Source organism: Ambystoma mexicanum, chromosome 4q, assembly GCF_040938575.1.
Source record: "Ambystoma mexicanum isolate Mex_15411 chromosome 4q, UKY_AmexF1_1, whole genome shotgun sequence".
In the NCBI taxonomy this organism is placed as follows: Eukaryota; Metazoa; Chordata; class Amphibia; order Caudata; family Ambystomatidae; genus Ambystoma; species Ambystoma mexicanum.
The window spans coordinates 1269276499-1269301942 of NC_090928.1; the positions used below are offsets into that span (position 1 = coordinate 1269276499).

General features: G+C 46.5%; 1 protein-coding gene across 1 annotated transcript in view; it reads right to left on the reverse strand.

Annotated features, from left to right (window-relative positions):
• The window catches only part of PTK7 (protein tyrosine kinase 7 (inactive)), a 998735-nt gene that overhangs the window by 546268 nt on the left and 427023 nt on the right, over positions 1-25444 (reverse strand). The window contains exon 3 of the mRNA XM_069608884.1: positions 3170-3272. Within this exon, the coding sequence (XP_069464985.1) occupies positions 3170-3272 (103 nt within the window). The remainder of the gene's footprint in view (positions 1-3169; positions 3273-25444) is intronic.

Sequence of the window (25444 nt, forward strand, 5' to 3'; positions counted from 1 at the left end):
TGTAGGTCAGAATCCCAGAGGGCAGGCGAATGAGGCCTGGTTATGAATACATTCACTTGGGTTGGGGCAGGGATCACACCCCATAAGTAAAAAAACAACAGTGTAGAGAGCCTAGGCGGGCCACAGTCCAGAAAGAGTGTTTTACGATTGCATGTGCCCTTACAAGATCCCAAACCTACCTCAATGGGTCAACTTTCAGGATCCAACCAAAGCGCAATCCTGTTAAGTGGGGAATGTACATGAAAGTGGAAATCCAGAGCTGCTTCGATGGTCCATAAGCCTACAGGGAGAGACTTAACCATTGAGCATAGGCCTAGTCAAGACCATGCCAGGGCAGACTAACTTTCTGGAATGTCGAACGGGCGAGATCCTAAGGCCCATCTTAAATGGGCTTCCAGTGCCCAGGAAAGCAGAGGCTTTTGGCAGGCTACTGGAGGGATGTGGGCTTGAACTGTCAGGTCACAATCCACAAACTGGTTTCAGTGTGTCCGAGTGGTATGCATGAATGATCCTGCCAGTGGTCCCGATTGGACCACTGCTAAGGTGTGTGTGTGTGGCTAATCCTGCTAGTGGGAGTTTCGGATCTTCACTGGCTTTTAGGACAAGAAGAGGACCGCCTGTACCCATTCCTGGAGTAACCTAAAGGAGCCTGAAGGAGCCAAGACCAGTGAAAAGACTGGAGACCTAACTGAAGGAGGCCTGGCGACCAACTTCTGTTGCGGTCTTGGGGGAGCCCGGTCTTGCTCTCGATCTTCAGCAGTCCTGCGAGGGGGCTGTGACCTTTGGAGTAGAGGGAACATCCATTCCCGACGTCTGCTCGGTACACTGCGACGAAGAGCCTTCGGAAGCGTCCCGGGAGCATCCTGTGGCTGACCAGCTCAGAGTTTGGGCTACCGTGCTACTAATGTCCCCGCTCTGAGCTGAGGCCTGGAACTTGGGGGATCCTGAGTTTGTCCTACAAGACTTACCTCAGTGACATTCCGGAGTCCTAGCATCAAGGGGACACGAGATAGGAAGGAAAGTTTGTTTGACAAGTGAGGCCCTTGGCGTCGCCGTGCTGCAGTGACCATCGGCCAAACCAGCTTACCTGCGTCGAGTCCAGTCCTGAGAGGGTTCCTGCATGGTGTTTTTCTGTATTCTTCATTAGGGAGTCCTTGCACCAGCGAAAGAAACAGACTGGGGTTCAGCTCGAACCTGCATCCCTGCAAATCAATGACTGAGGCTGACGGCAGGAAAAGCCAACTCGGACCTTCTTCCATTGACCTGCAAGTCCTGGGAAGAATCCGAGTATGTGGGCAAGTTACAGTAGTTCTTACCTGCCCCTAAACTCCCTTTAAAAGTTTTCCTAATTTTTATAAAACGTTTGCTATACTTTAGCTTTTGGCACTTCATCGGTCTCAGCCTCTTCTGCTTCAGGTTTTTCGTGGCTTCCTGGTTCTTCGTTGTGCTGTGGCAACTGCGCAGTGTTTGGTCCCTCGCAGAATGTGCATCTTACTAGAGTGCGCGGTATGGATTTCTGCTTCTCCTTGTGAGTTGGTACATCTGTGGACCGGGTAGCTAGGTTTTCACCTGCCCGCTAGCATTTCGGCCAGCAGCCCCTTCTGTTCTCCACGCCAGATGACTCCTGCGCTCGCGGTTCCTCCACAGAGGGCTGGACAGCCTGCTTGACAAAATGCTAAATCCTTCTTTCATCTTTATTGCCAATGGACACAGAAAACTGGAATGTTCATTCAAGTTCTCACCATTACTCTTCCTTGCACCGCTCCTCCTCCTCCTCCTCCTCCTCCTCCTCGTAATATCTGTCAAGTAGGTCTCCCTTAGGTAGTCCTTGTTCTCCCTCAAGTCAGTACTTGTATAGGATAGGGAGTTGGGCTTTATGGGGCAGGAAGGTGTGGCTGGAAGATTGTCCTCAGAGGGGGAAAAGTCTCTTCCCATGAGATCCTCCTGCTGAGCACCACCCTCAGGGGGACTATGGGGTAGCAGCCTCACCTCCCTGGCCTTATGGGAAGGGAATACCCTCCCACCCCCCAAGGAGAAGTGACGACATCTTGGGAATCGTCACGGTCCTTATGTCTCAAGGCAGGGTTAACGCTAAATGTTACATGGAGGGGGTTTCACCCCCTCTCCTCTAGGAAACTCCCTCCAACAGCAGCCAACTTAAAGCCTTACTAGGCTTCAAGACTTCGTATTATTCTTTGTATTCCTTTGCTCAGCATTTTCCACTTCTCTCCCCCTCCCATGCACGTTCCCCTTTCTCATGCACTTGCGCATTCTCAAGGTCACTGGGCCTAGTGTTTTGTTCTCCCTTGTTCCTCTCCCTTGCCTCATCTCGTTCTGAAACACTTGTGTACGAGCGCGAACAAAAAATATCAATACAGAAGGAACAAAATAAATGTGATTTGGGCTGAGCTTCCATCCGCACTTCCTGCATGCGTGTATTGTAATCCTGCGCAATTCTCAAGTGAATGGACTTCTTTGCAATGAAGATGGTGTTATTGCTTTAGATGCTTGAATGTGAAGTATGTACAAGTTCACAGCCGCTAACCTAGGCACCCAGCAGTGCAGGTGTCCCTGGCGCAGTGTAGTTAAATTGGTGGTAGGGTATGATCATCCTTCTTTAAACATAAGAGAGTCATTGCTATATGGGTCATATCAGGGCACAGAATGTGCACTTGCCATTGGCGAATTGACTCTTGGTGGGTACGACATGGTGTGCGGTCTGTATCTTTAGAATTGATGTGCCGAGTGGCTGTGGCTGGCTAGTAGCTTGCCACCTTACCTTATTTTCCATAGGTAATACAGCGAGCCTCTGTACGGGGGCATACAGCTTGTGCACCTGCATGGTGTGCAGCAGACGTTAGAGGATGGGAAAGGCCTGGCATTGTGGGAACAGGACTAACCTCTTACAGGCCTTCCCTCATTTTGAACGTGTTCAGCTCCAAGCACACCATTTACAGGCATGCCCGCTAAAACAAGAGACTCTTCAAAATAGAAGCCAGCCTTTTGGCCACCTTCACAGTCTGACTTCTCAGATTCTCAATAACCCCGATTCAAGCTTTGGTATTCGTGGTTTGCATCACTGTTCAGAACCCCAGGAAGCCTATATGCACAGGAGCAGTCCTGTCGAGACAGACCCAGGTGACAGCACACAGACACAAAAGCACCTTACCGTGGGTGCCCATCAACGAGACACCGGAGTGTAACGGGGGACGACGTCTGAATATCAGCGGCTGCTGTAGGGCTCTTCAGTACCACGCCACCACTTTCCAGCCCTGCGAAGAGGGGACACAAACCCAAGGTGAGTGAAGTTGCCCTATTACTTGCAAGAAAAGCTTTGAGGAGAGAGTAACAATATTGAAGGCTCCTCAAGCAGACAAGAATGGAAGCAGACTGTTGGCAGGTTGGAAAGGGGGGCGACTCTGGGTAATCGCTATAAAGTGGCATCTCACATTATAGGAAACATTTTTCTCGTATAGCTTTTGAACCCGTGGATGTATCGTCGCTAAATATGGCATAACCGATCCTGACCCATCAAGCATGGCAAATGTAAAGCTTTCCAATTGTTTTAACATGATTGCAGTTGTCCACTTCAATTATTGATCATTTTGGCACACATCTATACTTTCCCTTCAAGTTGTGCCTGCTTCAATTGCAACATCCAACTCGAGAGTAAAATGTAAAACAATGGTATGTATATTTGACATAGGTACTTGAGTCATAATGTGGCGTTATTTACCTGTTCCACAGGCAACGGTGGGGTGGGGTAATGGCCCGCGGCCCCAGTTAACTGCCCAAGCAAAGTGAGGGCCATTAACATGGGCCCAGGGCCGTTACCCACCAACCAGCCCCCCCCCCCACTGATGCTACCCATGGAACAGGTACATAACGCCATTATCACCCAGGATTTTCCGTCTTTCAACAAAGGTAAATCCTTCACAAAGATGGCCGCCATGGAAAGGGAAGTGGCTTTGTATCCCCTTTCATAAAGTGCAACATCGCAATTCACAATTGCTATGATCAATGACTCAATACAAAACAATTATTGACAAAGTGAATAGTTTGGGGTTTGTACTTCCTCATCAACAAACGTCCGTAGCTTTGCATCATTTTTACAAAAGGGGTGTATGCTACACAAACATAAGGCTGACATTTCAAAAAAACAATCATTGGCAATGTGAAATGTTTTGGTTTGTGCAATTCTTCATGGACACATAGTTGCACCTTAGTATCTCCTAACAAAGTGTAATATGACATACAAACATCAAAGCTCAAACAAGCATGGGCAAAGCCAATTAGTTTGGCTTTGGTAATTGGTCATTGACAAATTGTCGTAGCTTTGCATCACGTTTCGACGATTTTAATGTGCGTTATTGGGCTGTATATATTGTGCACTCTGAGTAAGTGGAGAGGTGTAGTGTTGTAATGTTTGAGGTCTGCTGGGGGTGGTATACAATTCACGTTGGGTGGCTTAGATGCGCATTGCATTTTGGATCATTGCACCATTCGTTGGCCAAAAAGTATGCTGCGGCTGGAGGAAAGTCAAGAGGCACATGCAGATATGCAAGATGGGTTGGGGTTGCCAGTCCAGTAACACTGCAATCTCACATTTGCTGTTCTCTCTAGCTCCTTACTAGGTACTGCTCTCTGCCAAGCTCCTTGAAGTGGTTAATGCCAGCACAGGAGCTGTTCTTTAGGGGCAGTCCTTCAAGCGTTAGGGAGGCGCTGTCCGGGTTTATCATATACACATGGTTCATCTGCCCCAACAGAGGTTCCTGGACAAGGAAGGAACTGCCTCAATCATCAACAGCTATGTTAATGTTAAAGGACATTTGTACCGCGCACTATCACCCCCGGAGTGGTCCCCTGGCGGCTCTGAAAGAGGAGGGGAGGGTGAGTTAGTGGAAGGAAGCTGGAAAAGTACAAGAAAGCAGTGATGTGCGGTTGCCGGCCTCAGACCGGTGGGTCAGTTGGCTGGGCCTTGGGTGTTTGTGGCCAGTAGTCGTCGTGTACTGTTGTGCAAGTCTGTGTGTGTTTTGTTGTTGCAGTGTAGTGCGGTTTGTTGTGCTGTAGGTTTGTGGTTGTGTTTGGCTTGAAGTTTGAGAGGTGTACGCAGAGGGGGAAATTGTTAGTGGAGTAGGTTAGTTGGCATCTCTATCCTGAATTGACGTGTTGTGCGTGCGTAATCTCACCAGATGGGGTGCGGGGGCTCTCTATAGGGGTGGCTATGGCAGAGCAGTTAGGCTTAACTTAAGGGGCCGGAGGGGAGTAAGGCTGGTAGAGAATGACCGTATTCCCAATTGTAACCCCTGTAGAATACACCACAGCAGTATACTGCAAGATATACACATTATAAACCCATGCATAATATCTATTAAGTTAAATAAGAACTATAGTTTAGACACAGGCCTTACCCACTTTTTTTAAACTTATTTTTATTGACATTTTCAACTTTTAGGATACAAACCCACCCGCAACTCTCCCATCTCCCCCCCCCCGCTCCCCCAAACAGCTGCCACCATTGACAATCAGAAAAATAAGTCCAAAACTACTATTCTTTAATGGCACCCGTTCTCTCGAAAGTCTTTATTAAGAAAATCCAAATCCAAACTCCAGTCCTCCTTAAACCCCCACACCCCTGTACCACATATATAACCCATTCCAAAGAGATAATGCCACATTTTCATTAACTGATCTTGCTCGGTAGGGGCCGTAAACTGTTTGCATTTTTGTGCAAAGAGTGACAAGCAGCTACACTTGGAATCATATATGCTTTCCTACGACGCTTCACAGGAAGAACCTCCATTACATCCCCCAGACCCAACATTGCTTCCCCCATGTCTCTACCTATTTGTGGACATAAAATCGCTTTCATCGCCTCATTAACACGTCCCCAGTAGGTTTTCAATTTGGGGCACTGCCACCATATAGGACCCCACAAGCCCATCATGTTACATCCCTGCCAACCTTCACTTGGAACACTTGAGTAGAATTGATGTAGTTTCTCTGGAGTTGGATGCCAAAGCACCATTACCTTGACCCCGATTTCAGCGCCCACATTAATTTCGGAATCGCCTTCCAAAGTGCCACCCATTGATGCTCTGTAATGATGGTCCCGGTAACTCTTCCCCATAACCCCCACTCAATTTGTCCGGGATTATCTTCGATCATCTCAAACATCGCAGCAACCACATGTCTGCCCCCTGGGTTTGTGGTGATGTATTCTCAAAGGTATCTTATAAAGCATTCATTTCCCATTAACCAGTGTCGTAGCTGGACATACCTCAGCCTTTCTTTTTTGCTCAGGGCAAATTCTTGTTTGCTTGGTAGGAATGAACTAATCTCCTGCCCCTCCACCATATCACCCATCTTTAGACATCCCGCTTCGTCCCATTTCTTGAAGGCACACTGTTCTAATCCCGGGGTAAACTGGGGATTGCGAAAAAGAGGTGTAAAAGGAGAGGGAAACCGTGACACCTGACCGCTTAACCAGAGCATCCCATACCTGTGCCAACAGGGTAGTGATTTTGCTATTGTACGTCAGTAGGGCGATCATGTTTTTGACACCAAAGGACTTCCTGAAGTGGCCTTCCCATCACAGCTCTGTTCATCCGCAACCCCATTTTTTTCCATGCCCTTTTAAAACCATTCCCTAATAATTCTCAGCTGGGCCGCCTGAAAGTATATTTTGAAATCGGACGCCCCCATCCCCCTTTAAGCACAGACGCTGTTAGTACCTTCCACGATACACTTCATTTCTTACCTTTCCAATGTATTCCCTTATCTTATTGAGTGCGTTGAAGAATTTTTGGGGGACCATTAGTGACAGCGCCTGAATGTAATACTACTTTTTGGGATAACTATAATTTTAACTACATTTATTCTCCCCTTCCATGAGATGGTCGGGGAGTTACATTCCTTGAGCCTCTGTTTAATTGATTCTAATAAAAGATAATTAGCTCGATACATTTGTTAGGCAGAAACCTGTGCAGTTCCCTTGGGGACCACTTCAAAAGATTTAGGGTTACAGGTGTTGGCAGTAAATCCACTTGGTAGCAGTCTGCACCACCCCGATTTACCTGGTAGCTGTGGCTGAGCAGTCACACTTCCCTCAAGAAGAGTTAGGCAGTATGCAAAGTATACACAATAGGCACTCAGATACAATAGCACAAGCAAACACTGACCAGAGCTTTGGTATCAAGGTATATCATTATTTATTTAAAAACACACTGATTGAAACACTCCAGCACTATTATTGTAAATCACTCTAAACACAGTTACTATTGTTCTATATACATCCCTTATTCCTTATCAGACAAGTCTTAGTTAACACCACTTATTTCCAGACAGAGGTGAGCGCTTAACTATAGATGGCACTCCAATAAGTTAACGAAAAAGTGAGGGAAAAAGGCAGAATGTAGGAAAATGCATCACACTAATATTTAGGAACTCTTAAACAAGGCAGTAAAGTCAAAAGTTACTTGTGAGCCAAAGTCCATAGGCCGGGCCCACTCTTGGAGAGCAGGGCCCAAATGCACCCAAGATCACACAATGACAACAGGCTTAAAAAGTCTTGCAGGGCGTTCAGAAAGGTTTTAGTTAGGCTCAGAAAAGTTTAGCCAGGGTGTCCCAGGCTAACCCAGGTTCGAAAGCCGGGGGCTAAATCTACCCCGTACAGTCGGTTGCAAGGGAAGCCAGGCGGAACACGGTACCTTATGTGGAAAGGATCCTCCAGCGGGGGCAGTTGTTCCTGGCAGTGGGTGCAAGTCGTGGTGTCGTCCAGAGGAAGAGAAGATCTCGGCGTGGAGGAAAGATGAAGGTCGTTGCACTGCCAGGGAAGAAACCAGCCGCAGAGTTTTCCGGTTAAAGGTACTACCCTTTGATTCCCGGTAGTGGTAAAACGTGGTATCCCGGTTGCCGGGGTGCTTGGCACAGGCAAGGCGGCCACGAGATGCTCCAGGAAGTGAAAAAGGAAGCAGACTGGTTATCCCCACCAGTCGAAGGAAGAAGACTCTCCGGGCTGGAGATCTCCTCTGTCGCTGGGAAAAAGTGGTGAGACTGTTCAGCAGGGCTCCACCGGTGGCGTCGTCGTAGCAGGTCGGCTCAGCTTCTCCCTCGTCGGATTCTTAGGTCCTGTGGCGACTTCAGAAGTTCCAGTCCCCAAAGCCCTGCTTTTATGCAGAAAACCCCCATTCACTCAGCATAGCTGTCACTCAAACATGCTAAGTGGTGAGCGGCCGGCTCACCACTTGGGCCAATCAGGACAGAGTGCGACTTGAGTTGCCTAGGCAACTCAGTCCAGGGTGCCTAAATCCCCCTCCACCCCTCCTAAGTACCCCAGACAGAGTGGCACCACTTTGGAGGGCTTCTCTGGAGAAGCCCGCCAAAAAGTGGAACAAAGGGCTCAACTTGGGTTGGAGTCACAGAAGCGAACACAAACGCCATTTTAGAACAGAGTTCTGGCAAAAAATACCAACCGGAGAATTAATATTAAATAAATAAACCGGTGGTATGTTCGAGGCTATAGGAATTAAATAATTAAAGTTGGTAGCCTCGAACAATGGGAAATCCCATAGATATATTCGCGGTTGAACATAAAAAGTAGTATCCACTGCCACCAGCCAAAACTCGATCAGGGGGGACGGAGACGTGCCCCTTCGACTAACAGACCCCGGGGCAATCGAATTGCCCCGGCCAGTACGTCCACAATATGATGGATTGTACTGGTTCTGTTCAGAATTTGAGACTAGTAAAGTCAATGGTGACTTTACATGCCCTGGGAGACAGTAGTCAGTCCCAGGGTATGGAGTCTATATTGGGGGGTCGCTATGGCACCCCTGTGTTACTGCACTGAGGGTGCTGTGTAACACATCATAAAAACACATGCAGCCCTATGGAGTAAAAGACCCCATAGCCCATTAAGCACATCGAGAGTCAAAGAAACACTCAAATCATGCCCAAGAGTGAGGGTAAAAGAGTCTCACTCTTGGTAGGAGAAAAAAATAAACCCCAAAAATCCAGCAAAGCTGCTGGGGGACTCACTAGGTTAGGAAATTCAGCCTAAACAGAGAATTCTCCCTAACAACATTAACTCAAGAGAATCAGTTATCAGTACCCCCAGATAGCTTATGCCCTTATCTGTTGATGCAAACTGGTTCTCATTGTCACGCGCCCCAGAAATGTTTCCCTCCTGAAATCTCATGACCGATTTACGTACGTTTATGTTCAGGCCCGCCACCTCCACAAATTGTTGCAGTTCTGCTGCTAAGGCCAGCAACAAAGTTGTTACGTCAGCCACCGCCAGTAATAAATCATCCATGAAGGCCATGACTATGTTTTTCTCCCCCAAATTGAATATCCCCGATTTAATCCTCCTCCCCGATTCTGGACAATAATGGCTCGAGATGGAGCGCATATAATAACTGAGCTAATGGCCACCCTTGTTTGGTCCCCTAGTTACTCGTACTTCTTGCGAGAGATCTCCGTTGATAGCGAGGCGTAAAATTGGGGATTGGTAATTTGCCGTAACCCTTTGCAGAAATCTGGGTCCAAATCCTATAGCCTCCATAGTAGCAAATCAAAAGGACCACTCCAGGCAATCAAAAGCCTTCTCAGCATCTAGCGTTATCACCCCTGCAGATAGTCCTGCTTTGCTTATTTTCCCTATCAAATGACACACTAGTCCTATGTTGTCAAATATTTACCTGCCCATGATGAACCCCAATTGATCAGGATGAACCAACTTCGGTACCAGCCTTCCCAGTCTAGATGTGAATATTTTTGTATACAGCTTTGCATCAATGTTGATGACATCTATGGGTCTGTATGACCCACACTGAGTTTTATCCTGGCCTGATTTAGGAAAGAGCACCACCCTTGCCTCTTCCATCAAAGATATATTAGTGCCCTCCCCACTGAAGGAGTTGAAGAGACCACCGGTGTCAAGAGCTCATTATAGGTCTTGTAAAATAGTGCCAGAAAACCGTCCAGAGCCTTATGAGTGGTAAGGACATTATCGCTTGCCATACTTCCTCTGGGGTGATCACACCCTCCAACTCCTCCTTATCACCTGGTTCCAGATATGTCTTTTGTACTTGGTAATCCGGGGAGTCTGTGGTATACAGAGCTAAGTAATACTCAGTGAATGCTTTTACTATATCTTTTGATGATGAGCTTATTGTACGTTGCCCAGCTGCTATGTTATGACTGGTCCCTGCTTCTTCCTTCATCCGCACTTGCCGTGCCAACAGGAGGTTGGCCTTATTGGCAGTAATTTAATAAGTTTGTCTTAAATACAACAATGTGCACGCCTAGTCTATAGCAGATCTTATTGCCCCCTGAGATACCTAAATTGTTCCGTACTGCTGGCCCCCTATTCGTTTCCATCTCCCTCATGACAGTTTTCAATTGCTCTTCTAAACCTTTTGTGTCAATGCTAACTGCTTTTCTCTCTGGGCTTTCTTTGTTATCAGTTCTGCCCTCCTGGTCGCTTCGAAGGCATCAAACACACACCTTTCGGATGTACCCCGAGTCACATTTAGTTCTAAGTATTCCCCAATTTTAAGCCGTATTTCTTCACGGAATACCGGATCTCTTCATACATGATTAGGGAATTTCCACTGCGATAATCCTGTCCCTTCCAGTTCCTGAAAAGTTACTAACAAAGGTGCATGATCCGACAGGTTTATAGGGCCCACGTCCATTTTCTGTACTCGTTCTAACAAGGAGGATGATGAGACCCACATATAATCTATCCTCTAACAAGACCAATGAATATGTGAGTAAAACATGTACCTGTGTTCCCCGTTGCGGACCATGCTACATTTCAATTTTTTAGTGGGAGCTCATTGCGAAGACGGTCATACCCCACCTCCTATCAAATTGTGGATCCCATGCCATATTGAAATCTCTGGTCAAGATTATTTGACTCTTAGTGAAACATTCCAGCATATCGAGGACCCCCTGGAGGAACCAGTCTTGCCCCGCATTTGGGGTATACATTGTCGCTCTGGTATCACGTCTCCCTAAATGACTACAAACAAAAATATTTCTTCCCTCCTTGTTGGATACTTTAGCCATTATGTTGTGTCCCACTTGGTCAGTCAAAGCTATTAGGACTCTACCCAGTCTTCCCCTTATTGTTTGCTTGTAACATGTGGATATCCAATTAGCTTTAATTTTCTACAATGTCTCCTGCAGACGTGGGTCTCTTGTAATGTCACCACATCGGGTTTCTTGCATTTTAGGAATAACCTCACATTGTGCTTTTTGACAGGGGAGTTTAAACCCCTTACATTGAGGGTCAAGTTATGAATCCCTTTCCCACCTTCCATCGACATTTAAATCTGCTGGATGTTCCATTGGCAGCTGATTACCCCCTGAATATTTACCCCCCCTAACCCTCATCTTCCCTATTCCCGCATCCCCCTTCTCCCCAGTCAAGCCCAACCTATTTCCCCCTCATCCCATGCATTAAGCGATGGAGGTTGAGCTCTACTCCACTCCCGGGGATTATTTATGCGGGTCTACCCAGACCGAACTACCCCGATTCCAAGCACCGGGATCATCCCCACCTCCCCCTCTGCACCATTCCCTCAGATTCTGCCCCCTCCGCCCCACTAGTAATAACATTTGACCATAGCTTCCCCCAGGGTCCCACATTTCCTAAACCTAAAACATAGAAACTTTTACCCTCTTGGTGGGCATTATTGTCCATATGCCAGTCCGTTCCTCCAGAGAGCCATTCCTTGGTTGACTTTTCTCTTTATGTTTTAATCCATTCCCATCATTTGTACTTCCCGATCGTGTCAGGCGCCTGCAACCATTTGAGGGTACCCGTTCTTCCTCAATCTTCAATATCCGCAGTCCTTCCTAGCATGTGGTAATTCAGTATTGTTGACCTTCCCTTGAAAAGAGTAATCCAAATGGAAATGTCCATCTGTATTGGACTTAAGCTTTGATCAAAGCCCACACCACTGGTCCCATCAATAATCTTTTCAGCAATGTTGTCTGTGCCAAATCCTTTTACAATTGTATTTCTACTCCATTAACCTTGACGGGCTTTTATTGCTGCCTGCAGGATTGCCTCTTTTTGCCCATAGATTTGTATTGCCGCAACCACCTCTGGAGGCCTAGCTCCTGGATCCTTTCGTTTTGGGCCAACCCTATGAATACGGTCTTCCCCAGTGTCCAAGTCTAGAAGCTCAGGAAACACTTTCTGCATATAACACCTCCTCAGACTCTTACCATCACAACTATTAAGCAGAGGGATGTCTAGTATAGCACCCATTTGAACAGTACTGTGCTTCGAATTGTACTCTCTCACCTGTGTACCTGTGTTTAGAATTGTACTCTCTCACCTGCTAGGCATAGGCCTCTCTCCCACTATACAGGACTCACATTTAGCTATGCTCATAATTGTACCCTTTCACCCGTTTATTAGCATTGTAATCCCTCCACCACATAAGCGCGGCCCTTTCTCCCGCTGTGGCCCGCTAATCCAGCTATTAGCATTAAAACCATTAGGTCACTTGTACATCAACTAGCTACCTTCCAAACCCACACACAGGGCTCACCACACTGAAGTCCAGGGAGACTCATTAAAGGCAGCCAACGTTAACCCAACAATACAATACTAACTAAATTCCCCTACTTTACTCAAACACCGACCAAAAAAGTCGGCAATACCAGCTACCGACCACCAACAGACATTACCCAAACTTAAAGCGGACAATCGCCCTACACCACAAGACCGTCAGACCAAAGCAAAACAAACAAAGACCAAAACAGCCCTCGACCCAAAATGCCATGCAAACGACATGTACCGAGTGGAAGAAAGGGCAGAAAGAACTAACACACCGGAACAACAAAAAAGACGGTCAACTGCAGAAAACACTGAATCACAGGAACAACACTCGAACCAATGCTGAGAGAAGAGAAAAATCCCTCTACTCAACTCCATATCTCGCAAAACAACCAGTCACCAGAACAAACTAACTGAAACGCGAGAATCAGCAACGGCAGGCAACCAAACAACCACGCAGGACATCAGGCAACGCCAGAAATAACAAACATAATCAACTCAATACCACCCTACATCACCATATCAAGAGTAACATTCACTCGATGCCCACAAATCTTGGAAGAACCTGAGGAAGGCAAAAACCCAAGACTGAACCTAGAAGAACTGACGACACAGACGCACCTATACCAACACCTCAACCACAAAGGAAACCCCAACACTGATCTGAAGATGACCCCCAACAATAAAGAGCAAACCACACCTCTAAACTCCACTGCAATCTATTAAACGCAAGATCCATGTCAAAACATTCAACAGATCTTTGACCTCCTCGATAACGGCATTGACATCCTATTCATCACAGAAACATGGCTGGATGACAACTAAAAAAATCACTCTAAAGCTGCCTCCCAGCAAACTTCAAATGCCTTCAAATAAACAGGAAACATAAAAAGGAGTAGGTCTCACGATAGCATTCAAAGAACACCTAAAAATAAAAACAGACGACCCTCAACATCAACTGCGAAACCATGGTCATACATACACCCATCAGAGAACCCAAAAACCAAATTCACATTCATCCTGGTTTACAGACCACCTTCATATGATGCAACCTTCGTCGATAACTTCATAGAAGCCATCACCAACATAGCCATCAAGCATGAACATCTAATTATCCTGGGAGATTTCAACATCTGGTTTGAAGCAAGATGCGCCAACTCCCAAAACTCACTGACCGGACAACTGACAACCATGAAACTATGAGAGCTGGTCAAGGGAGCAACACTCAGGACACCCTTGACGCAATCTTCCCCAGGAAAAACTCATCACCACGGCACCACGGATACAAATACTGTGGTACTGTGGAGCGACCATATCATCAAACTACCAACTCTACTCTGCATCCAGACCCCCAAACCTGCAACCACCACAAAATAAAAACTGGAAAACCGTCAAAACAAGCAACCTCTTCGAACAACTGGAAATGAACAAACCCTCAATTAGAGCTGGCTGACAGACGAGAAAGCGGAGCTGCTACACAAATGGATTGCTCATAATCGAAAATATCGTCCCGAATAACCATTCACCCATCAAAAAAAAACAAAAAAAAAAAACAATGGCAAAATGGTTCACACCGCTACTAAGCGCCATGAAAAAGGACAAGAAAATGGAGCTGGAATGGAGGAAAGAATACAGCCCAGAAAAGAAAACTGTTCCAGAAACAAATCCGAGCATACAAGAAGGAAATACAAAAAGCAAAGAGAAGGCACTATGACGACAATCACCAATGCGACAAACTCACAAAAAGAAATGTTCATCATCAAAGAAATAAGAAACCCACCAAGCTGGGACAACATCAACTCCCTCTGAGAAACTCTGCAACGACCTGGCAGACCATTTCAAGAACAAAATAAACGACATCCGACAAATCATACAAAACTGACCAATTAACCACAACCTCCAACAAACCGGACCTAACAGAACCACAGCACAAACTCCAAAACTTCCCTGAAATATCGGCGAAGTCTTTCGTCTTGCTGGTAAAACACAGCAAGAAATCAGGTTCACCCATGGATCCATGCCCGCCTGACATCTACAAATCAATCCTCGCACAATGAACACCATCAGAATATTACAGAAACCTGCTAAACCTCTCGCTAGCAACAGGAACTGTACCAAAAACATTCAAAGTGGCGACGTAGAAGACCTCTCCAACTACAGGCCGATCTCAAACATTCCCTACCCAGCAAAACTCCTGGAAACCTACATCTACAAATTAACCCAAGAACACGTAGAAAAACACCATCTACTGGACCCAGCACAAGTCGGCTTCAAACCCGCAAGAGGAACAGAAACAGCACTATTGTCCATCTGGGACGACCTAAAAACAAACGCAGACTCCGACACAAACTCAGCTCCGATTCTACTCGACCTCTCTGCAGCATTTCGCACAGTTAGCCATGACACCCTAACCAAAAGACTAGAAGACATAGGCATAACTGACATAGCACTACTCTGGACTAAATCCTTCCTAGCAGACAGAACAGAAACCGTCTGGCTAAAATCCTTCAAATCCACACCACGAGTCGCCTGGAGTACCACAAGGGTCCTCACCATCACCGCTGTACTTCATCTACCAAACTGCACTAATCAGAATCTTCAAAAAAATACATTACATGTTTCAACTACGCAGATGACACTCAAATCATCTACAAAACCGAAGACAATCAAGCTGATCACTCAACCCTAATCGAGTGTCTAAAAGAAGTTGTTAATTGGATGAATGCCAACAACTTGGAAAATCAACCCAGGAAAGACAGAAATCATGATTATATCCAAAAATCAATAGAACACCGCCTACATTCCATGGCCAATGGAAATGGGAACCGCACCAACTCCTAAGGTAGTAAAAAGTCTGGGAGTCCTGATGGACAACACCCTAACCTTAGAACCACAAATCAATGCAATAACCAAGAAATGCTTCTTCCTCCTTCACACGGCAAGAAGAATCTTACCTTTCCTCTTCTTCACCCACAAAACACTCACAATCGTCGCCCTAATCATGTCAAGAATCGACTATGCAAACAGCCTCTCTCTCGGAATATCAGAATACCTCCTGAGGAAACTACAACCGATCCAAAATGCAGCAGCCAGACTCCTTCGCAAACTATCAAGAAGAGACCACATGACTCCAGCCCTAAAAACACTGCATTGGCTCCCAGTCAACCATTGGATCAACTTCTAAACAATGTGCATAACTCACAGGGGAATCAGCGGACAAGGAGCTGAATTCCTGCAAAAGAAACTAACAGTCTACAAGCCAACGGGACGCCTCAGATCAAGCAACAAAATCCGTCTGGAAGAAAAACCATACCTTAAGAAAAAACCTAGGGGCTCCTCATACTCCCACTTAGCTGCAAAAACCTGAAACATCCCGAAAGAAATAAGAAACATCACACAACCTACAATTCAGGAAATTAATAAAAACCTGGCTCTTGAACACCACAGATGCAAACTGAAAAACCAAAACCACCAAACGAGAAACACAATGGAAAGGATGGCAAATATAGGACGACAATGACAGCATCAAAAACCAAATAAAGAAACTCCTGCTACAAAAGAGAGGCGACACAATGTCTAATAGGACACAAACAACACCCATCAGGACAGAATCCAGCGTCCCCGGCCACCTCCTAGCGAACAAATCTAGGACGACAATGACAACATCTAGAACAGAATAAAGAAACTTACACTACAACTGTTAGGGAGAATTCTCTGTTTAGGCTGAATTTCCTAACCTAGTGAGTCCCCCCCCAGCAGCTTTGCTGGATTTCTGGGGTTTATTTTTTTTCTCCTGCCAAGAGTGAGACTCTTTTACCCTCATTCTTGGACATGATTTGAGTGTGTTTGACTCTAGATGTGTTTAATGGGCTATGGGGTCTTTTACTCCATAGGGCTTCATGTGTTTTTGTGATGTGTGTTACACAGCACCCTCAGTGCAGTAAAACAGGGGTGTCATAGTGACTCCCCAGTATAGACTCCATACCCTGGGACTGACTACTGTCTCCCAGGGTCTGTAAAGTCACCATTGACTTTACTAGTCTTAAATTCTGAACAGAACCAGTACAAACCATCATATTGTGGACGTACTGGCTGGGGCAATTCGATTGCCCCAGGGTCTGTTAGTCGAGGGGGCACGTCTCCGTCCCCCCTGATCGAGTTTTGGCTGGTGGTAGTGGATACTACTTTTTATATTCAACCGCGAATATTTCTCTATGGGGTTTTCCCATTGTTCGAGGCTACTATCTTTATTTAATTACGATAGCCTCGAACATACCACCGGTTTATTTAATTAATATTAATTCTCCGGTTGGTATTTTTTGCCAAAACTCGGTTCTAAAATGGCGTTTGTGTTCTCTTCTGTGACTCCAACCCAAGTCGAGCCCTTTGTTCCACTTTTTGGCGGGCTTCTCCACAGAAGCCCTCCAAAGTGGTGCCACTCTGTCTGGGGTACTTACGAGGGGTTGAGGGGGATTTAGGCACCCTGGACTGAGTTGCCTAGGCAACTCAAGTCGCACTCCGTCCTGATTGGCCCAAGTGGTGAGCCGGCCGGCTCACCACTTAGCATGTTTGAGTGACAGCTAGGCTGAGTGAATGGGGGTTTTCTGCATAAAAGCAGGGCTTTGGGGACTGGAACTTCAGAAGTAGCCACAGGACCTAAGAATCTGACGAGGGAGGAGCTGAGCCGACCCGCCACGACGACACCACTGGTGGAGCCCTGCTGGACCGTCTCACCACTTTTCCCAACGACAGAGGAGATCTCCCGCCGGAGAGTCTTCTTCCTTCGACTGGTGGGGATAACCAGTTTCACCGTCTTTTCGCCTTCCCGACGTATCTCGTGGCCCCTTGCCTGTGCCAAGCACCCCGGCAACCGGGATACCACGTTTTACCACGACCGCGAATTAAAGGGTAATACCTTTAACCGGAAAACTCCACGGCTGGTTTCTTCCCAGGCAGTGCAACGACCTTCATCTTTCCTCCAAGTCAAGATCTTCTCTTCCCCTGGACGACCACGAGACTTGCACACGCTGCCAGGAACAACTGCCACCGCTGGAGGATCCTTCTCACTTAAGGTACCGTGTCCCGCCCGGCTTCCCTTGCCACCGGCTGTACGGGGTAGATTTAGCCCTCGGCTTTGGAACCTGGGTTAGCCTGGGACACCCTGGCTAAACTTTTCTGAGCCTCTTTAAACTCTTTTTCGAACTCTCTGCAAGACTTTCAAAGCCTAGTGTAACTGTGATCTTGGGCGCATTTGTGCTCTGCTCTCTCTAAGAGTGGGCCCAGCCTATGGACTTTGGCTCACAAGTGACTGTTGCTTTGCCTTGCTAACAGTGTTCCTAAATCTTAGAGTGGTGTATCTTCCCATATTCTGTCTTTTCTTTTGCCTCCCTTCTTCATGAACTTATTGGAGTGCCATCTATAGTTAAGCGCTCGCCTCTGTCTGGAAATAAGTGTTGTTAACTAAGACTTATCTGATAAGGAATAAAGGTTGTATATATTATAATAGTAACTGTGTTTAGAGTGTTTTACAATAAGAGTGCTGGAGTGTTTCAAACAGTGTGTTTTTAAATAAATAATTATATACTTTGATACCAAAGCTCTGGTCAGTGTTTGCTTGTATTATTGTATCTGAGTGCCTATTGTGTATACTTTGCATACTGCCTAACTCTTCTTGAGAGAAGTCTGACTGCTCAGCCACAGCTACCAGGTAAATCTGGGTGGTACAGACTGCTACCAAGTGGGTTTACTGCTAACACCTGTAGTCCTAAATCTTTTGCAGTGTTCCCAAAGGGAACTGCACAGGTTTCTGCCTAACAACAACGAGAGGCGACGCCCATAAAGACAGAATCCAACGTCCCTAGCCAACTCCCAGCGAACAACCTTCACCCATTCGATAAATGCTACAATAGATCATACCTCTATGAAGGTAGATCAAGATTAGCACATGCCACACTAATTAAGATAGATATTGGCTGGGGCATGGACCAAAGAGTGGTAAACGCAGGCATATGCCGCCCCTGGACATAAATGCAAGCGTTAGCATTTCAGCACACCATCGGGGTAGAAGCGATAACTTGAAAGAGCAACCGAATTATATGATGAATGCCGAGCAGGCCTCAACACATGGGAGTAAAACCCGGGCCTACTGATGCCAACATCCCACTAGATTAGGAATGCTTTCTGGGCTAGACTGCAAAGGACGCACCAACGCCGCGCCACCCCGCATACAAACAGGGGCCACGTAGGCAGCTGGTTGCCCAACCTGGGCAAGATATGCATATGAACGGATACAATACAGGAAAGGGACTGCGACTTTCGTACAGCTCTGAGCTGGGCATGGACACACAGATCCCCAATACCCGACCTGATTAGAAACACAGAATTTGCGCCTCACTTCAAGCCGTGAATGCCAACTAACCAACCCACTAACAACCTCACGCTCTGCATACACCTCAAATTATAACCAAACAACCACAAACTTACAACACAGCAATTCGCACAAACTTCCCCACACTGCAACAACAAAGCACGCATAGACCCGCACAGCAGCACACAACGCCCTCCGACAGTATAACACCCCAAGCCCAGCCAACGGAATTCCGGGTTGAGGCCGCCAACAGCACATCACTGCTCTCTTGAACTTCTCCAGCTCGTCCCCACTAACCCATCCATCTCCCCCACCCCTCCTCCCTTTCAGAACTGCCAGAGCACCAGGGGACCACTCCGATGGTGATAGTGCACAGTACAAATATCCTTTAACATTAACATTGTTCCTCGTAGGTCCCGATCCTAGTTGGTTTCTGGGAGTGTTTTAACCCTGATGTTGGATCTCCTTGATCGATTTTCGAGATACTCCATTTGGAGTTCTATGTTGTGGGTCGCCCCTGCCAACTGATCAGTTAAAATGTCTATTTTATATTTGTACTCTGCAAGGTCTTGTATCGCCGTTTCGTTGGTGTCCACTTCTTCGGCCAAGTCGTTAATGTCACTTTCACCTCATGTAAAGATTGTGCCTGAAGTGTTTGTAATCTGGTCTTTGAATTCCCTAGAGCATTGTTGCATCACTTCTTTAGTGGACTCTTGATCAGAATTCCTTACTGGTGAGGCTGCCCTGGGATCTTGAGGTAGGGTTGGCCGTTTGTCGGTTGTCATCTCATCCCCTTCTTTACGCCATAGCTTCAGGAGTGCCCCCCACCCTCCGTGACTCAGATCTTTAGGCCTGTTCCTGGACATTTCGAATGTAGTCTCACAGTTCTCACTCTTTATTGGTAAGGATATTGTTACAGTACTTACTGCCCCCAGCTCTGGTCGATAGAAGCTGTTAATTGGTCAGCCCACTTTGTATTACGCTTCTTGTCATTGGCGACGCCACAATTATTTTCACCAGGTCTTTACTAGCAAACGAAGGGGCTCCTCCTTATGTACCTCCAAGTACCCTTATCTGTAGTAGGACGTAAACTCTGTTCACCAGTTGTCCCCTCCCTTGCAATGCGGGTGCGCAACGCAGGCCTTCCCGAGTGGAGCGGACATCACCTCGGCTTTCTTATTGGGGTCCCCCAGTCCTTCCCATACAATTCCACGAAGTCCCAGAAGTTCTTTTGGGGATGATGTGCCTGTCACAACCTCCACTCTGGCTCTATATCCAAAACCGAAGGTGCCACGCCCCAGCAGACGCCTCAATCCAATTGCAGTAAAACCTAATGGAAAACCATCAGCATTGGTGTCACAAACCACTCTCAGCTCATCCTGGGGGGGTGGTGGGGGGCGCTGGTCTTCACTCCTTGATGCCTTAGGTTGGGTGGTAGTCATTGCTTAGCTTGAACTAGAGGCGGCATAAGGGAGCCCTCTCCTCACAGTGTTGATGACTCGGCAGCCATCTTGGAATCCCTCACCTACCCATTTCTAAGCTACATGTATGCCCACTATATGACGGTAGGCACAATACACAGAAATAATGAAGTGGGGAGAAAAGGGAACCATGGACAACAAACTTAATGAGGAACCAAAATTGAATAGTCACAGTAACTTCTCCTAACCTCTTGTAGATCGCAGGGGAAACGTCCCTGTAGAGGTAAGAACCTTCCAAGTCAATTTAATGCTATATTAAATGACATTTATAACACGCCTGTACCCAAGAGTTTCTAGGCGCGATAAGAGTTTTAATAAATACCTCAAACGTTCCCTCCAGGAGGTAATTGAAAAATGTCTCAAGGAATAACTGGTTATAGGGAAAGTCTACTCCAGACACGAGAAAACAGCAACCAGCCTCAGGGAACACCAGAGCAGACATCCTCTTAGAGTTCTAGTTACAGGTTCATGGCCCAGATGCTCAAACAAAAACAAAGAAGGATTTAGGCCAATATTAACCAATAGTAAACAATGGTAGAAGGGGGACCGACAAACTCAATTCCATGTATCAAGGGGAGCCCAGAGGTTGCGTTTCATAACCAAATACCTGTGAGGCCCAAAGTAAAGTACTCATGGTGCCAGGTTCAAAGAACACTGCTCCAGAAAAACAATGATACTCACCGTAGTGACCAAGGTACTCCTAGACGATAGTCCACTTTACTCCATACCTGTGGAACATTCCATCATTCGGGACGGTACAAGAGCTTTTTCTGAAGCATCAAAAATATTGTCCTTTTATTTGTACACAGGGCCAGCGTGTGTTTGTGTGTGGCATTAACCCTGCCTAGCGTATTGCCCTTTAGTCCTTTTCTATCGCCAAGGTCGGAAGACATTAGCAATAAGAGTGAACTTTTTAGAGGCAAAGGCTGGCAGGCGTATGAAGGAAAGGGGACTATGGACTAGGAGTAAGTTAGTAACTACATTGAGCAACTCTTTTACTCCTACGTCCCGTCCCCTTTCCTCCATACTTGGGGGAGATTCACAAGCACTGAACTGAAAGCCTCTGAAAAGCAGGAGGTTATTCAGTGTGAAATGGAGGCCTTATATGTCTGCACTCTTGGATTCCAAAAGGTAACGAACAGAGGTTCTAAACTCTTTCATTCGGTCTAAATAAAACTGCAGAGTCCTCCTAACGTCCCGGTTGTGAAGGACCTGCTCAGCGTCAGATGCTGGGTACGTAAAAAAAGAATGTTAAGGAGATACAGATTACGGTGCAATTCCACCACCATTTTAGGTAGTAAAGTGGGATGAGCATGAAGCACCACCATGTCTTTATGGAAAGCTACAAAGGGCTCTTCAATGGAAAGAGCCTGCAGCTCCCCTATCCTTCTGGATGGCAACCAGAAAAACCACCTTTCAGGTGAGGGGTTTCAATTCCATAGTTGCCAACAGTCCGAAAAGTTTGTGATGGCGCATGGACCACCACATTGAGGTCCCATTTAGGGTGAGGTGGCTTGATGGGTGGGAAAAAGGTGAAGACCAGCAAAATGCCGTTTTACCACTGGATTCATGAGCGAGACTGAACAAGTGTCCATGTTAAGGTAAGCACCAATCGTGGACAGGTATGTTCAACATGAGAAGATATGAATGCCCGCAGATGCACATAAAGGAAAGAAAACAATATATAGACGCCTGATGAGTAACAAGCGGCCATTCTATGCACCAATGACAGAAACTTAGCCACTTGCTCCTGTACGAAGCTCGCGTGGAAGGCTTGTGCGCGGCCTGGATGATACGCATGTTGACCTCCGAGAGACTGAGCTAAGGACCTAAACTCAGGAAGGATTGTGGGGAGGGATACCACAGCCATGGTTTGTTCTGGTGCAGAAGATAAAGAATCTCTGGCATGCTGATCATACTGAGAGGTTGAAGCTCCGAAAGAAGCTATGAAAATTAAGAGTGCAGCTGTGCGATGATCGTAACTTCAACAATGCCCGGTAAATCCAGGACAGAGGAGGGAAGGCAAATGTAAACCTCCCGTCCCACGAAATATTCAGACCATTCCCCAAGAATCCAGTACCCAGGCCATACCTGGAGGTATAACATGGAAGTTCTGAGTTGGAGGGTGTTGCAAAAAATGTCCACAGTCGGAGTCCCCCCACTGAGAAAATCTGGGACAGAACCTGCTTGTTCAATTCCCACTCGTAGTTCACTAGCAACCGCCGGCATAGAGTCTGCCTGTATATTCTCTCTACCCGCGATATGTACAGCCTGCAGCCAGATAGCGTTATGCACAGCCCATTCCCGAATCTCCACAGCCAAGTCCACTAGCAGCGGAGCTCTGGCTCCCCACCGCTAGTTCAAATAGAACATTGCCATGGAGTTGTCCATCCAAATCTAAACTACATTCTTGGAGATGGAGTAGTAAAGCCTCCAGGGCCAGAAAAATGGCCAAAGGATACAGGAATTTGACAGTGATCTCAGTCCAGAAGAGACCATAGTTCAAAAACTTCCAGATGGTTCATCGTTGCCCCTACAACCAAATAGGGATGAATCCGCTGTTAATATGACCTGCAGCGACAGATCCCAAAAGGGAGTACCCACCGACAGATTAGAGAAGTCGGACCATCAGTAGAGATCAGAAATCTTGTCCGGAGTCACAGGAATTAAACGGGAGTCTGGATCCATTGCTTGGAGTTCCGTCTGAGCATTAATGGAGTACGTCTCATTTTCAACCTCGCCAGATTGAAGGCTAAAACACACAAGGCCATCAGCCCTAGGAGCCTCTGAAACCACCATGCTGACCTGTGGGTGGAATTGAACAACATCGCGCACGTCTGCATTAAGTCCCTCATACTGTGCCAGTCAGAAAGACCATGATCCATTGAAAAAACCCCAACAACAAAAAAAGAAATAATCAGGTCCTGTAGGACCGGTTATTGATTTTCACCAGTTCACCTGCAATCCCAGCCGGAAAAGCAGCTGGAGAAGGAATTGCAAGTGAGCCGCTGCTGTTCAGGGACAGTGACTACGAAGGAGCTGGTCACCCAAATACAGATAGACATGAACTCCTTGGAGTCTGAGGAACGCTGCTATTACAGCCATCATCTTGGTAATGACTTGCGCCGCCGAGCTTAAACCGAAGAGGACTCCTCATTATTGGAAATGATCAGCCTCTACCGAAAAACAAAGAAAGGTGCAGTGTTGAGGCCAAAATCGGAACATGCAGGTACGCATCTTGAAGATCCACCACACAGAGCCAAACATCCATCAAGAGGGAGAAACGAATTTGCGTGGCCGTGATCAGTGCTCCAGATAAGATTTTGAGATGGGAGTATATTACGCATGCTTTTTCAAATGAGAGTAAATGCAATATCAAGAAAGTAAAAATTTGTTTTCTCCTCTGCAATATGCCGAGAGGTGATGCAAGTCTTTCTAGAAAGTAACAGCTTTAAAGTTTTGTTGTGTTTGTTCCAAGTACATTTTTCTGAACAAATACAGTAAAACTAACACTGCCAGTTTCAGGGAAAGGCTTCCCTCGCCTCTCTGCCTTACAAATTGCAAGTGCGCACATCCAAAGGGGTGCACCTAGGCTAAAATGTAGGCGGGGCTAACCCTTCAAATGTTGGAAGGGGCACCAACTTCAGAGACAGCGGAGGAGTGACAAACATACTTGTGTAGGGGCATCAAACTACATTACTCATTGTAATGAGACTATTCCAGTGCAGCTTCAATGTTACAATCAGTTAACTCTCTCAAAGTCTCAAACCCACTTCTTGCAGATCCTGAAGGTCCTAGAAAGTGTGAAAATGGCAGATGGAGTGCAATGAAAGATTCAATATCATAACAGAACATTGCAGAGTGTGGGGCAATTCTCTAGACGGCTCAAGCAACTTCAGTGGCTGGGATCAACAGGACAGAAAATGTAATGTTGGTTCTACCACAGTCCGCTATACTAGAATCTCTGGTGCACTGACTGGCTGGTGAGACTGTCTGCCTGTCAAATCCACTGTTATGATATTGGGGGAGGGCCACTGCAGCAATAATGCAATTCTATATGCCCCATTAAGAATTGCATGTTTGCTGCACTGTGATGTGCCTGTGTTTAACAGTTAACTGCTCACACACTTACTAGAAGATTGGCTCTTCCTATAGGAAGGAGTAGCTCAGGGAGAAACTGTCACAGCGGCTGAATCCACCTGTTATTGATGTTCAAGCATCTGCATCACCTTGACGATTCGCAGATTCCACTTGTGAGGCTGCTAGGTCAGACTCTTTGTAATTACCCGACCTTTGAAGAGATTTACTGCACTGTTAAAGCCATCTGTAAATGCACAGGAGTGTGTGACTAATTGTGCTGGGCGGTGTTGCAGCGCTATGAATGGGTTTGCGAGGGTCACACTTAGCGGTCTGATTAAAGGCCCTGCTATCACTGAAAATGGATGATTCAAATGCAACTCAATGTTAAAGGCTATTTATACTGTAACCTATCACCACTGGAGTGTTCCCCTGGTGCTCTGGCGGATCTGAATGGAAAAAGGGTAGGATGGGTTAGTAGGCTTGAGTGTGCAAAGTGCAAGAGAGCTGTGATGTGCTGTTGGGAGCTTCAGTTTGGTTAATACCGTTCGCTGTGCTGTGTAGACATCACACAGGTCCCACCACCCAGAAGCTGTATTTCCACAGTCTGCTAGAGACAGCACTAATATGTGAGGGACCATTGACAATTACGCAGGGTACATTAGCCGCTGCAGAGCCCTGTCATTTATTGCATAGCTCTAAACATGCTTAGTGTTCTCCTTAAACAGAAGATAGTCCATGAAGAACACTTTTTAGAGAGTTATGTCTGCTTGGGGGGATGATCCCGTTGAAGAGTACCCGAAAGATTGGGCTTTTGTCGAGGCAAAATTAACATACCACATCCAAAATAAAAACATGTTATGTCCCTTCTCCATGGATCTAAGATGAGTGGTAGCAATTAACCCAGTTCAGATTCAGCCAAATAAATCAAGTGCCATT